The 12,397-nt window shown below is 45.4% G+C and overlaps 1 protein-coding gene across 2 annotated transcripts in view; it reads left to right on the top strand.

The window, feature by feature from the left end:
* The window catches only part of TDRD5 (tudor domain containing 5), a 602,913-nt gene that overhangs the window by 163,341 nt on the left and 427,175 nt on the right, over positions 1 to 12,397 (top strand). For both annotated transcript variants that reach the window (XM_063939810.1, XM_063939811.1), the window contains exon 8: positions 3,086 to 3,201. In XM_063939810.1, the coding sequence (XP_063795880.1) occupies positions 3,086 to 3,201 (116 nt within the window). The remainder of the gene's footprint in view (positions 1 to 3,085; positions 3,202 to 12,397) is intronic.

Genomic DNA, 12,397 nt, shown 5'->3' with positions numbered 1-12,397 from the left:
TTGATTATATAATGGTGTTGGCAGTGGAGATTGCATGTGCTGGTAACTGATAGGACTGTTTGTTATTTAAACAAGATTTTTCAGATTTTTATAAATTTGCACAAATTTGCTGCAAATGACGCAACAGGGAGGAGATACCTAGATGGTTAACGTTCCCTACCTTTACTAACGTTGACCTCCTAAATGGTACAGATGCTTTGACAAATGTCAGGATTTGGTTAATAATAATTCCACACAGAAGAGGTGGTTTTTTTTTTTTGTCTTGGTTGTTATCACTGGTAATAACTGCTGCCACTTGTGGCTCCCTTACTTTGACACAAGCAACATACTTCTCCTTAATTTGATTAACTACTTCTTTGCAAACACATTCATAATCAATATCCTTCTTGGCATCGGATACACAAATCCCCCCCCCCCCCCCCCCCCCATCCTGTTACACTTCTACAGTAGTATCATCAATTTCCATGTCTGATTGTAAACCATTACCATCCTTACTTTTTCTACTAATCACATTTGAAGAGGGTTCAGAAATGGTGGAAGGAGGCTTTGATACGTTTACATTGTCAGAATCGTCCGACTCACACATTGCACTCATGGACACCCTTAGGCGCTCAGGGATTTGTGAAATTTGTGAACACTGTTTGTTTTTAAGCCTTAATGTGGGTACACACTTGTCCAATCCACGGCAGCTTGACTCCCAACCGACCGGTATGTCCGACATTAAACAAGTGTGTACCCTCCTCCGATGACCCCTTCCCCTGATCCAGTCGGGTCTCCTGGTTTTTAAACATGCTACCCCAAAGACATTACTGCTGACCATGTGGCCGATTCTGCAGTGTGTAGGCTGAGGGCATGGTGGCATGGGCATGGAGGCGGGGCAGTTGCTCTTTACCCTCATGCAGAGTTTGGCGGCAGTTCCCTTTTCAGTAGTAGGAAAAAGTGTGAGTGAAGAAGATGGTGCTTTTGTGTTCTAATAAGTGAAGGAATTAATGACCGAGGCCCAAAAATACTTATCTAAATGATTGGTTGAGTGTTGGGTTCCTGTTCCAAGTTTGTTCATCCTCCTTTCTACCATTTAGTGTGATGCTCGTATATGCATGCTAAATATAATGCAAAAGAGGTGATGTGCAGTAATTGGAACGACTCTGTGAATGGTTTTTGAAGTAAAACCACATGGTGGGAAATAGCCACCCTATAAAAATACTCTGCAGAACAAATACCTAAAGGTCTAAGGATGAACAAACCGGCCACATTTCAAGACTGCTTTGAAAACTTTCAACCAGAATGGAACACCATTCTAGATTCATGTTCTCTCTCACTCATGACATTAATATTACAGTAAAGGAATGAGAAATTGAAGGAAGTGAATGAGAGAATTTAAATTCTTAAGACCTTGATACAACCCTCTAGTAAACTACCCACCTTCTCATCTTTGGAGAAAAATATTACTGAAAAGATTGCAAAAAATACAGACTTTCTGATTAAGAAAAAACAGGATAAGCTACAAAGAGTACTATGATTTTTCCAAATTCGGGATCGGGGAAAAAGAGAGAACCAAACATACAAAGAAAAGAAGAAGAGCGCCCCAACCAGAAATATAGAAACACAAATAAATCACGGATTTAACCAGTTTGATTGACAGTTTTTGTCCGTTTTCCAGTATTCTGGAGCAAATGGTCGTTTGTCATTTGCTTTCATCCATTACCACATTTTCATTCCAACTAGCCAGATCTGACAGATAATTGTATAGTGTATGCCCAGCTTAAAGGGGCCCATACATCAGCAATCACAATTTTATTGTTTCACAGATCCTGTGATCTTTTTCCCCCAGATTTATTGTATCCCCAGTCCATCTAATGGTGCCCATACACTTGTGAGATATCTGGTACAATCTTTCGATATTGACCTCATCGGTGCGATAAATCGCAGGATTGTATGCACATCGAATGTGTCCCCCAATGTAATGCTCGGGCACGCTGGTCAAATCTCACATCTCACTTAATATTTATTGGATCGCATGTACAATCGCATGCTTTTTCTACCTCATTCGATTTATGGCACTGCGATGTGCGATCTGTGAGGTATTTAGCTCACTTCCTGGACACTCCCCTCCACCCTGGTCGCAAGGGGCATGCGATAAATCTCAAGATTGTATGCGCATCAATTGCACACAAAAAACACACTTTCGATGCAATTTTGTGCATGGGGAGCTTCAAGGGATATCGAAGCGCAATATCGCACAAGTGTATATGGGCACCATTACTTTGCTCATACGTTACATATTTTTTTCCCCATTGATTTGCAGATCATCTTCAGTTAAACAGATCTGCCAATCTTGAAAGACTCATCAGTTTACTAGAAACAGTCTGCAGATCTGCTGATTGTTACCGTACACTAGCAATCTACAGTCCCAATTGATCTGGGAAATTAAACATGTTCAAAAACATGATTTAACAATACCAATTGCTTTGTGGCCAAACTGCGATTTGTGAACCCCATAAATTACAAATTAATTGACAGTCTCTGCAAAATGGCAGATTGTCCCAATTGATTGCTGATGTATTTGCCCCTTAAGGCATAAGGCCCCCATATATTGGCAATCGATTGGGGCAGTTTGCTCTTTCGCAGATTATTGTGCAAATAAATCTGTAATGTATAGGGTTCACAGATCTCAGATTCAGAACAAAAATCAATTGGGTCTGTTAAATGGGTTTGCCCAACATGTTGAATTTCACCGATCAATTGGGGCTGTAGATTGCTAGTGTATGGTAACAATCAGCAGATTTGTAGACCATGTCTAGTAAACTGATGTGCCTTTCAAGATTGACAGATCTGTATTTGCAGAAAAATATCTGTAATCTATGGCCTTGGATTGGGGAATTTTTAAATCTGGGGGAAAAAAATCTCAGGATCTTCAAATTGCTATTTTTGTGATTGCAGATGTGTGGGCGCCTTTACTTAATACTAAGAAGTAAATGTAAAGAAATTTGACTTTGTATATAGCACAGATTATTTTGAACAAAAAAGTAAATTTTGTAAGAATAGTACATCTCCCAAATTATTTGTTGTGTGTCCTCTCTTCTAGATAGTAAGGTGCTGTCACTCGTTGAACCCACTTCAAGATGGAATTCTCCTATACAGAAATCAGAGTGCCTGAAACCACAGATGATAAAAATCTCTACTACAGATGCAAGCTCTTCGGTATTGCTGTTTGTAATTAATGTTACTCTTGTATTAGTATTATTATTATCATCCTTTTTTCTCTTACATCCTAGAGGATGCTGGGGTCTAGATTAGTACCATGGGGTATAGACTAGTCCACCAGGAGCCATTGGCACGTTAAGAGTTTGAGCGTGTGGGCTGGCTCCTCCCTCTATGCCCCTCCTATCAGACTCAGTTTAGAAAATGTGCCCGGAGGAGCCGGTCACAGCTAGGGGAGCTCTCCAGAGTTTCCTTAGTAAAGTTTAGTTTTAGAGTTTATTATTTTACAGGGAGGCTGCTGGCAACAGCCTCCCTGCATCGAGGGACTGAGGGGGGGGGGAAGCAGTGTCCGCCCTGCGGGGTCTGAGCCACTGTCTCCGCTGACTGGACACTGAGCTCCAGAGGGCATAGATCGTTCCCCGCCGCAAGGGATCGCTCACCCCAGCAGCATGCCGCTACCTCCTTACAGAGCTGAAGATTATGGCGAGTGAGTCACCGACCCCCATAGCAAGCGGAGCGTCGGTGTGAAGATGGAGGCATCAGGGTAGGAGCGCCCTGAGCCAGTGCCTACACCCTACACTGGTCACACAGCCTGTCAGGGTCCCCGGATCTTAGCCAGCATCAATTCTCAGGCCAGTATAATCCTGTGAAGAGCGGGAAGACGTTGCCATTTTGGGGGCGGAGCTTCTCAGAGCGGACCCAGCAGCGTTTCAGCGCCATTTTCCTGCCTGCACAGCGCTGGCAGTGAAGAGCAAGTCCCTCCACAGCAACTCCAGCTATCTATCACTTTACCAGGGGGTTGTAGAAGGGGGGGGGGGGGAGGCTGTGAAACGACTGTGTAACCTATTAAGGTGCACAGTCAGCGCTAATAGGGGGTCTCCCTTTATATTAAAAGCGCTGCGTGTGGGTTGGCTCCAATCTCTGTCTCTCTCTTGCCATTCTTGGGGGTTAAACTCTGTCTGCCCTCCCGTGTGTGTGTGTGTGTGTGTGTGTGTGTGTGTAGTGTCTGTGGTCTCCATTAAGCAATGTCCGAGGACTCTGTGTCATATGCTGCAGAGGATATGTCCTCTCAGGATGATCCCATTCCATGTAATCAGGATTGCACTGGGTTAGCACAGATTCCAGCAAGGGAGCCTGAGTGGTTATCCTCTATCAATTCTATGATTTCTCAGATTTCTAATAGGGTTGCACAAAATGAATCTGCAACTCAGGCTTTACAGAACTCTTTGGCAGTAAGGCCCAGTTCTGGTACATCCGGACTCCCCGCTGTATATTCCCATAAACGTGCTCTTGCTGAGATCATGCAGGATGATACCGATACCGACTCTGATACTGCAGACGGTAACGGTGATGTGTTGCGGGGGGCGGCATCTCTTGCAAAAGGGGTGCAGTTGATGATAGAGGCTATTAGGGATGTGTTGAATATTGCTGATACAACACCCGAGCAGGTTGAGGAGGCTTACTTCACTGAAAATAAGAAAGCCTCGCTAACCTTCCCTGCGTCAAAGGAATTAAATGCTATATTTTAAAAGGCTTGCGAGAACCCAGATTAATTCCAGATACCTAAAAGGGTTCTGGTAGCGTTTCCTTTCCCGGTTGAGGATAGGAAAAAATGGGAAAACCTGCCTATTGTTGACGCGTCAGTATCCATACTCCCAAGAAAAGGTGGTTTTACCTGTTCCAGGATCTACCGCCTTGAAAGAGCCGGCTGATCGTAAAATTGATAATGCACTCAAATCCATGTACACGGCTTCCGGGGCAATGCTACGTCCCACTATTGCCAGTGCTTGGATTGCCAAAGCTATAGTAAAGTGGTCAGGCACGTTACTTGAGGATTTGGATACTATGGAAAATGTGATGTTGAATTGTATTTACGTAACATTCAGGATTCTGCAGGATTTCTGGTAGAATCCATGAAGGACCTGAGTTCCATGGCTGCAGGGATTTCCTTCATGTCAGTATCAGCTCGTTGAGGGCTGTGGTTGTGCCAGTGGTCTGCCGACGTGGAATCCAGGAGAAGTGTGGAGACCCTACCCTACATAGGTCAGGCTCTCTTTGGGGAAGCGTTAGATGCGTTGATCTCCATGGCTACGGCTGGTAAGTCACCCTTCCTTCCCTCAGCTACACCTGCTCCGAAGAAGCCCTTTTCTTCAGTTACGCTACAGTCCTTTCGGTCTAACACCTTCTTTTGGGGAGGTCGGCCCAAGTTTAAGAAACCTGCGGCTGCAGGTTCCCAGGAACAGAAACCTGCTTCGTGTATACCAAAGTCCTCCGCATGACGGTGGACTGCACGCCCCGGAGGTGGGGCCGATGGGAGCGAGACTCAGACATTTCAGTCATGTCTGGGTGTCCTCCGGCCTGGACCCCTGGGTGATAGATATTGTGTCCCATGGGTACAGGTTGGAATTTAAAAATCTCCCTCCTCACTGATTTTTCAGATCAGGCTTGTCAGCTCTGCTCTGCAAGAAGCAGTCCAGAAGTTGGTGGAGGCACAGGTCATTGTACCATTACCACCTCACATGCAGAACAAAGATTACTATTCGAACCTTTTCATGGTACCGAAAACCGGATGGTTCGGTCAGGCCCATTCTGAACTTAAAATCACTAAACTTCTTTCTGAGGGAGTTCAAATTCAAAATGGAGTCCCTAAGGGCGATGATATCAGGTCTGGAGGAGGGGGAATTCCTAGTATCCCTGGATATCAAGGATGCATACCTCCACATTCCGATTTGGCTGCCGCATCAAGCTGATCTGCGATTTGCACTGTTGGACTGTCGCTTTCAATTCCATGCCCTCCCATTCGGTCTCTCCACAGCACCGAGGGTATTCACCAAGGTAATGGCGGAAATGATGATTCTCCTCCGCAGACAGGGGGTGAACATAATTCCGTATCTGGACGATCTGCTGATAAAGGCATCGTAGCAAAAAAAGGGGGGTTTGGGGAAGGCCGCACTGGAAAAAACTGAACAATATATAGATACCTCAGAATTAACTGACACTCTTGGGATATTCTCTCCCTTTTAATTGGTCAATTGTATACCTACACCAAATTGGTATTATTGGTAACAAAGATTTTGACGGTCAGAGGTGCTCCCAAGGGTATGGAAACACGTATCACAAAAAAGATTACAGAGAAGACAAGATAACCCTGGTAGGGGGGAGCACTCTTATCTGAGGTAACACAATCATTTTTAGTATTAATGAAACAATCATAAAATTACAAATTTTATTAGATATGCCTTAAAAATTGAAATCTACAAAACCTGTGTGTATTCACTAGTAAATATGTGATCATATGCGAAAATATGTTGGAAAATATATGTATTCTTATCTAAATGACCTCAGTCAGAAAAATTAAATACGTTAAGGTTTGTCTACGTATTGATTCCCTTAACACTAATGTGTTGAGAAATAAAGATATATTTAAAAATTAAATGGTGTGACCATCATCTTATCAATTGTATAGCCCATATACAGGTTTCTCAGGGCAATTAGTTTGAATCATAGGTCACTGATTGGTTATTTTGATTGGGTCACCTATACAACAGTATGAGGCCCGGTTGTCAACGAAAAATGTCTGTAGGGCTGTTTGCAACAATACAGTGGACATGGACATCCCATCCACCAGCCGTGTGATATTGCCACCTGTGTGAAAAAGTGGTTAGTTTATATTAGATCACACACATATATACTGAATACCGGGGTATGAGGCCCTGGTACTTAGAAACAATTGCCCAAGAGCGACACAATTGCTCTATATCAGATAATCATGTGCTGATCACTCAGAAACAGAAGCAAAACAATTTACCTGCAGTATACATCAATCGTACTTTATCGGAGGTATGAGGCACATATACCTCAATTACTCAGTAGCTACAAAAGGTTTATAGAATGCTGGATTAATGACATATATACCTCAAATTCTCAACAGTTACCAATTAGTTTCAGAATGCTGAGTTCATACAATAGATAAAGGCATCGTCCAAGGAGAAGCTGTTAAGGTCCATAACTCTCAAGACTCGGCTTCTCAGAAAACATGGTTGGATCCTGAATCTTCCAAAGTCACATTTGGAACCAACCAGAAGGTTGTCCTTTCTGGGGATGATCCTCGACACAGAAGTGCAGAGGGTGTTTCTTCCAGTGGAAAAGGTGTTGGTGATTCAAACGATGGTCCGGGATGTCTTGAAGCCAGTCCGGGTGTCAATTCATTAGTGGATTCGCCTTCTGGGGAAGATGGTTGCCTCGTACGAGGCTCTGCAGTACGGAAGGTTTCACGCTCGGTCCTTCCAACTGGATCTCCTAGACAAGCGGTCGGGATCCCATCTACACATGCACCAGAGAATTGGTCTGTCGCCAAAGGCCAGGATTTCACTCCTTTGGTGGCTGCAATTATCTTGCCTTCTGGAGGGCCGCAGGTTCGGGTTTCCGGACTAGATCCTTCTAACCATGGATGCGAGTCTCCGGGGCTGGGGCGCAGTCACACAAGGGGATACCGTCCAAGGAAGGTGGTCAAGTCTGGATCCCGGCCTGGCGATCAACATTCTGGAGCTAACAGCCGTCTACAACGGTCTCCTCCAATCGGCCCATCTTCTGAGAAATCGGGCCATTCAAGTCCAGTCGGACAATGTGACAACAGTGGCTTACATAAACCGACAGGGCGGAACGAAGAGCAGAGCTGCGATGGTAGAGGTAACAAGAATCATCCCCATGGCAGAAAAGCACGCATTGGCGCTGTCAGCAATCTTCATTCCGGGAGTAGACAACTGGGAAGCGGACTTCTTCAGCAGACACGATCTCCATCCAGGGGAGTGGGCTCTCCATCCGGAGTTGTTCAAGGAGGTAACAGATCTTTGGGGCGTACCCCAGATCGACATGATGGCCTCTCGTCTCAACAAGAAGATTTGGTGGTATTGTTCCAGGTCGAGGGACCCGCAAGCCTTTGCGGTGGACCCCTAGTGACTCCGTGGGTGTTCCAGTCGGTGTATGTGTTTCCTCCACGTCCGCTCATCCCAAGAGTTCTAAAGCTCATAAGGAGAACAAAGGTTCAAGCGATCCTCATTGCTCCAGACTGGCCAAGAAGGGCTTGGTACGTGGATCTACTGCAAGAAGAGCCGAGGCCTCTTCCTCTTTGGGAGGATCTGCTGCAGCAGGGACAGTTCTCCTCTCAAGACTTACCGCGGCTACGTTTGACGGCATGGAGGTTTAATGCCTGATACTAGCTCAGAAGGGCATTCCGCACAAGGTTATTCCTACCCTGTTACAGGCTAGGAAAGGAGTAATGCCTAACATTACCATCGAATTTGGAAAAAATATGTCTCTTGGTGTGAGTCCAAGAAATTTCCTGCGGTGGAGTTTCAACTAGGACAGTTTCTCCTCTTCTTACAAGCTGGTGTGGATATGGGCCTAAGGTTGGGATCTTTGAAGGTCCAAATTCGGCCCTATCCATTTTCTTCCAAAAACATTTGGCTGCCCTTCCTGAGGTTCAGACCTTTTTGAAGGGTGTTCTGCACATCCAACCTCCCTTTATACCGCCTACGGCGCCTTGGGACCTTAACGTGGTGTTGCAGTTCCTCCAATCGGACTGGTTCGAGCCTCTACAGGAGGTTGAAGTCAAATTTCTTACGTGCAAAGCTGTCACTTTGTTGGCTTTAGCTTCTGCTAGACATGTGTCGGAGTTGGGGGCTTTATCATGTAAAAGCCCGTACTTTCTTTTTTTCATCCACTAGGGGTCACTGGAGTACTCTTGGGATATGGACTGGGCGTAGCCGGAAATGGCACATATTTAAATATTTAAATTAGTAACTGGCCATCCCCTCCATAATCCCATAGAGCCTTCAGTATTTTTCTGTGCCTCTAGCGGAAGGTACTGTGGACTGAATGTCCTGCGATTCTTCAAGCAAGATTATATTTGTTTTTTTCTACCTGATCCCTTCCCAACTTATCAGACAAGTTCGGGTTAGGGATCATTGGTGCTGCATTAGCAGCAGATGGTCTGCCGGCGCTCATACAAAGGGCCCCGCCATTGATCAAAATCAGCACAGCTGATTGCAGCCACGGGCTGCACAAGGACACAGGCGCTTACAGAAAGGTCCCGTCATGGCCTCCGCAGGTGGTGCAGGTACTGAGCGGTAGGCAGCTCTCACTGCCGCCGCTCACTTACTTACTTTTTCTGTCTATTGCGGGCGGTCAGCTCACGCTGCCGCCCATTATGTGGGGACTGTGTGTATTTATATACTTTAATGGCGTTCCCCTGCTGCCTGCCACTAGTAAAACCCCTCTTGCACAGGGAGCCAGCGAGCGAACCCCGGCACTGGGCAGGCCGCTCGACGCTTCCTGGGTCACCCGGCGCCGCTGGCCGCTTGCAGGGTTAGCTAGCGAGCAGCTCCCGCCACTACCACCGGATTGCTCGCCGCTCCCCGTCTCGCCGGCGTCCGCGCAATACGTCCTCCTCCCTACCCTGGTACGGCTCTGATGGGGTGTGCGGCCGAGCTGACCGCGGACAGCTGCTGCCGCGGCCCGCTCTGGCAGCCGCTCACCAATCTCCGACGGGCAGTCCTTCACACGGCCGCGGTAAGACTTGCACTCCCCGTCTCCCGTCTGCTGAACAACGGGGGGGGGGGAGCAGTGTGGGGGAAATCGGCAGCCATAATAAAGGCTGCACCTGCAAATAATACTCTTCTGCAGGAGAGAGAGGGGGGGAGGAAGCCCGCAGGGAGGCCCCAATAACTAAGCTGCGTTTAGGCAGCAAAATCATCAGGAATTTTAAGACTGTGGCCAATATCAGAGTCTCTGTTACATATACAATATAACTGTTGTGTATATATATATATATATGTGTGTGTATATGTGTGTGTATATGTGTTTGTGTGTTTACACACTGATAGTATACAGATAGGGGTGTCTGTGTATATACATGTGCATGTATTAATATATATCTGTGTGTTTATATATATATATATATATATATATATATATATATGGAACTTGGTGTATCAGCAATCTTGCACTAAGCAAGCACATGGCGGACACCATTTTAACATTACTTCCTGGTTCTTCCCAGGAAGTTGCTGCCCTACAACACTCGGCCTCTAGAGGAGCCGGGGTGTTGTTAGGAATTTTATTTTCTTAGTTTTGTACAGCACAAGATGAACACGTGTGCTGTAATGTAGATTTATACACACTTTATTTACGTGGTACTAAGTCACGGTATTGGTCTATTCTTCTGTACTTGCTTGTCCGTGTACATAAGGAGTAAGTCTAAGACATAGCAGCTTCGCTGCAGAGTCCGTCGGACAAATAAGACTGCACATAAGCACTATTGCCGTTCCTCGTTGGGGGAGGCTGGCGTATATACTGACTGTGAACAATTGTTATTATTGTTTTCTAATTTGACAGTTTCAGAGATACCCGTCGCAGTGTGTCCTACAGTATACAGCAGTAGGGGTGTTGTTTAACCTGGTTTGGGCCCGGTTTCGGCTTAACAGGGCAGTGGTTGCATGGCAAAACAGTTCACATTTGCCCTACAAGAAGAACACCTTACGCTTCTCGCTGATCACACTTGTGAATCTGCTCAATATCTAGGTACAGTTTCTGTGGACGTCAGCCAGTTTAGTTCTCGCTTTCCAGTTTCACTAGTGCGCCATGACGTGCTTTTTCGCTACGTGCTTAACAAGACGGTGTCCGTTTCTAAACGAGAATAGAAACATTACCTTACGCTGCCCACAGTTTTCGTCCTGTCTTGGACAAATTCCTGAATAAATATACTCAGGATATAGTCTTTACATCTCGGTCCTTTCGGGCCCGTGCTACAGAAACAGCCACAGGCGGGTAAAGTGCTGCCACCTACTTCCAGGCATCTTTAACCAGGGTTTCAGTGGCGTTTACAGCTAAGCCACTGAAAAGCCAGGGCAGAATGAGTTTCCAGGCCATCGCCGATCGTCAGTTGTGGGCATCCACGGTTGGGGGATCCGCAATTTTTGGGTTCGCAGTTTACCAGAGAAAGGTTGATTGTTTTCCACCATTGCAATTTGCAAGACGGGTCTGCCTGGGTCAGAAGATAAAATCGCGGTTCTGCACACCGCCATACAAGCTTTAGTAGATTGAGCACTTTGACTGCAGTCAACAACAGAGTCACGGTCATTATTCCAGTTTGGGGTAGTTCCAAAGCTGGCTGAATCTGTCAGTCCGATACTGACCCTTCAGGTCAATCAGGGCGTCGCTTATACTACACATTCATGAATACCTGCAGTTGGTGACTACAGGTTTAAATCCACAGTGATTCTGGATTTCAACAAGAATAAGTACTTAGATCAGGCCTACTTAAGTTTGCAGTAAAAACCATTCTCGCTTTCAAGCGCTACCGTTTTGGCTTCGTATGGCGCCTAGGGTTGTCACAAGTAATGGCTATCGTGATAGCTCATCCCTGGAAGTGATAACAGTTCCGTGTTTTGCAGATCTGCTCATTAAAGCTCCGTCTCAAAACTTCGTCATGCAACGAATACAAATGTTGTATTAAATGACCTTCAGGCTGTGTATAAGGTGTATATGAAACATAAATGAATTGTGTGAATGTACACACACTAGTTTAGTGCACAAAGTTATTAAAATATTGGCTAAAATGACCTTCAGGCTGTGTGTATAACTTCTGGTCCCAAGCATTTTGGATAAGGAATACTCAACCTATATAACTAAGCCGTAAGCAGGGAACCTACTTCTGAATAAACTTATCCTGTTTAACTTAAGTACAAAGAAAGTCATACAGATCAGAAACCACTGAATCCGGTCTTCCCTACATAAGTTGAACCAAGAAATAGAGGCAACATCCTGAAGTAATGCTGTTAGTATTCAGATGGAAAACACCATTTTGTACGCAGATTTACAGTAGCCACAGACGCATAGAGAATATAGGCATTCTGCATATCCTTTTAATCAGCAGAGCCTGCTTGTGCGTCCATGCACATAGCGATGCGTAAACAAACTCATTTTCATCAAAAAAGACGCCCAGCACTAACGGAGTTGCATGTTACCTTTCAGCTCACTTATGCCACTCATCTCCCGCTACGTGGCAAGACGTATGTTCCCACTGCACATGTTACAGACTGGGCAGAATTTTGTGGATTATTATATAGATACTGTAGCCTCATTAGGGCTTCTTCAGTTTTTATTTTATTGTGCATTGCTAGTTAATGCTTGAAAC

Source organism: Pseudophryne corroboree, chromosome 9 (genome assembly GCF_028390025.1).
Source record: "Pseudophryne corroboree isolate aPseCor3 chromosome 9, aPseCor3.hap2, whole genome shotgun sequence".
NCBI classification, from domain to species: Eukaryota; Metazoa; Chordata; class Amphibia; order Anura; family Myobatrachidae; genus Pseudophryne; species Pseudophryne corroboree.
This window is presented reverse-complemented; position numbering and strand designations above follow the sequence as displayed.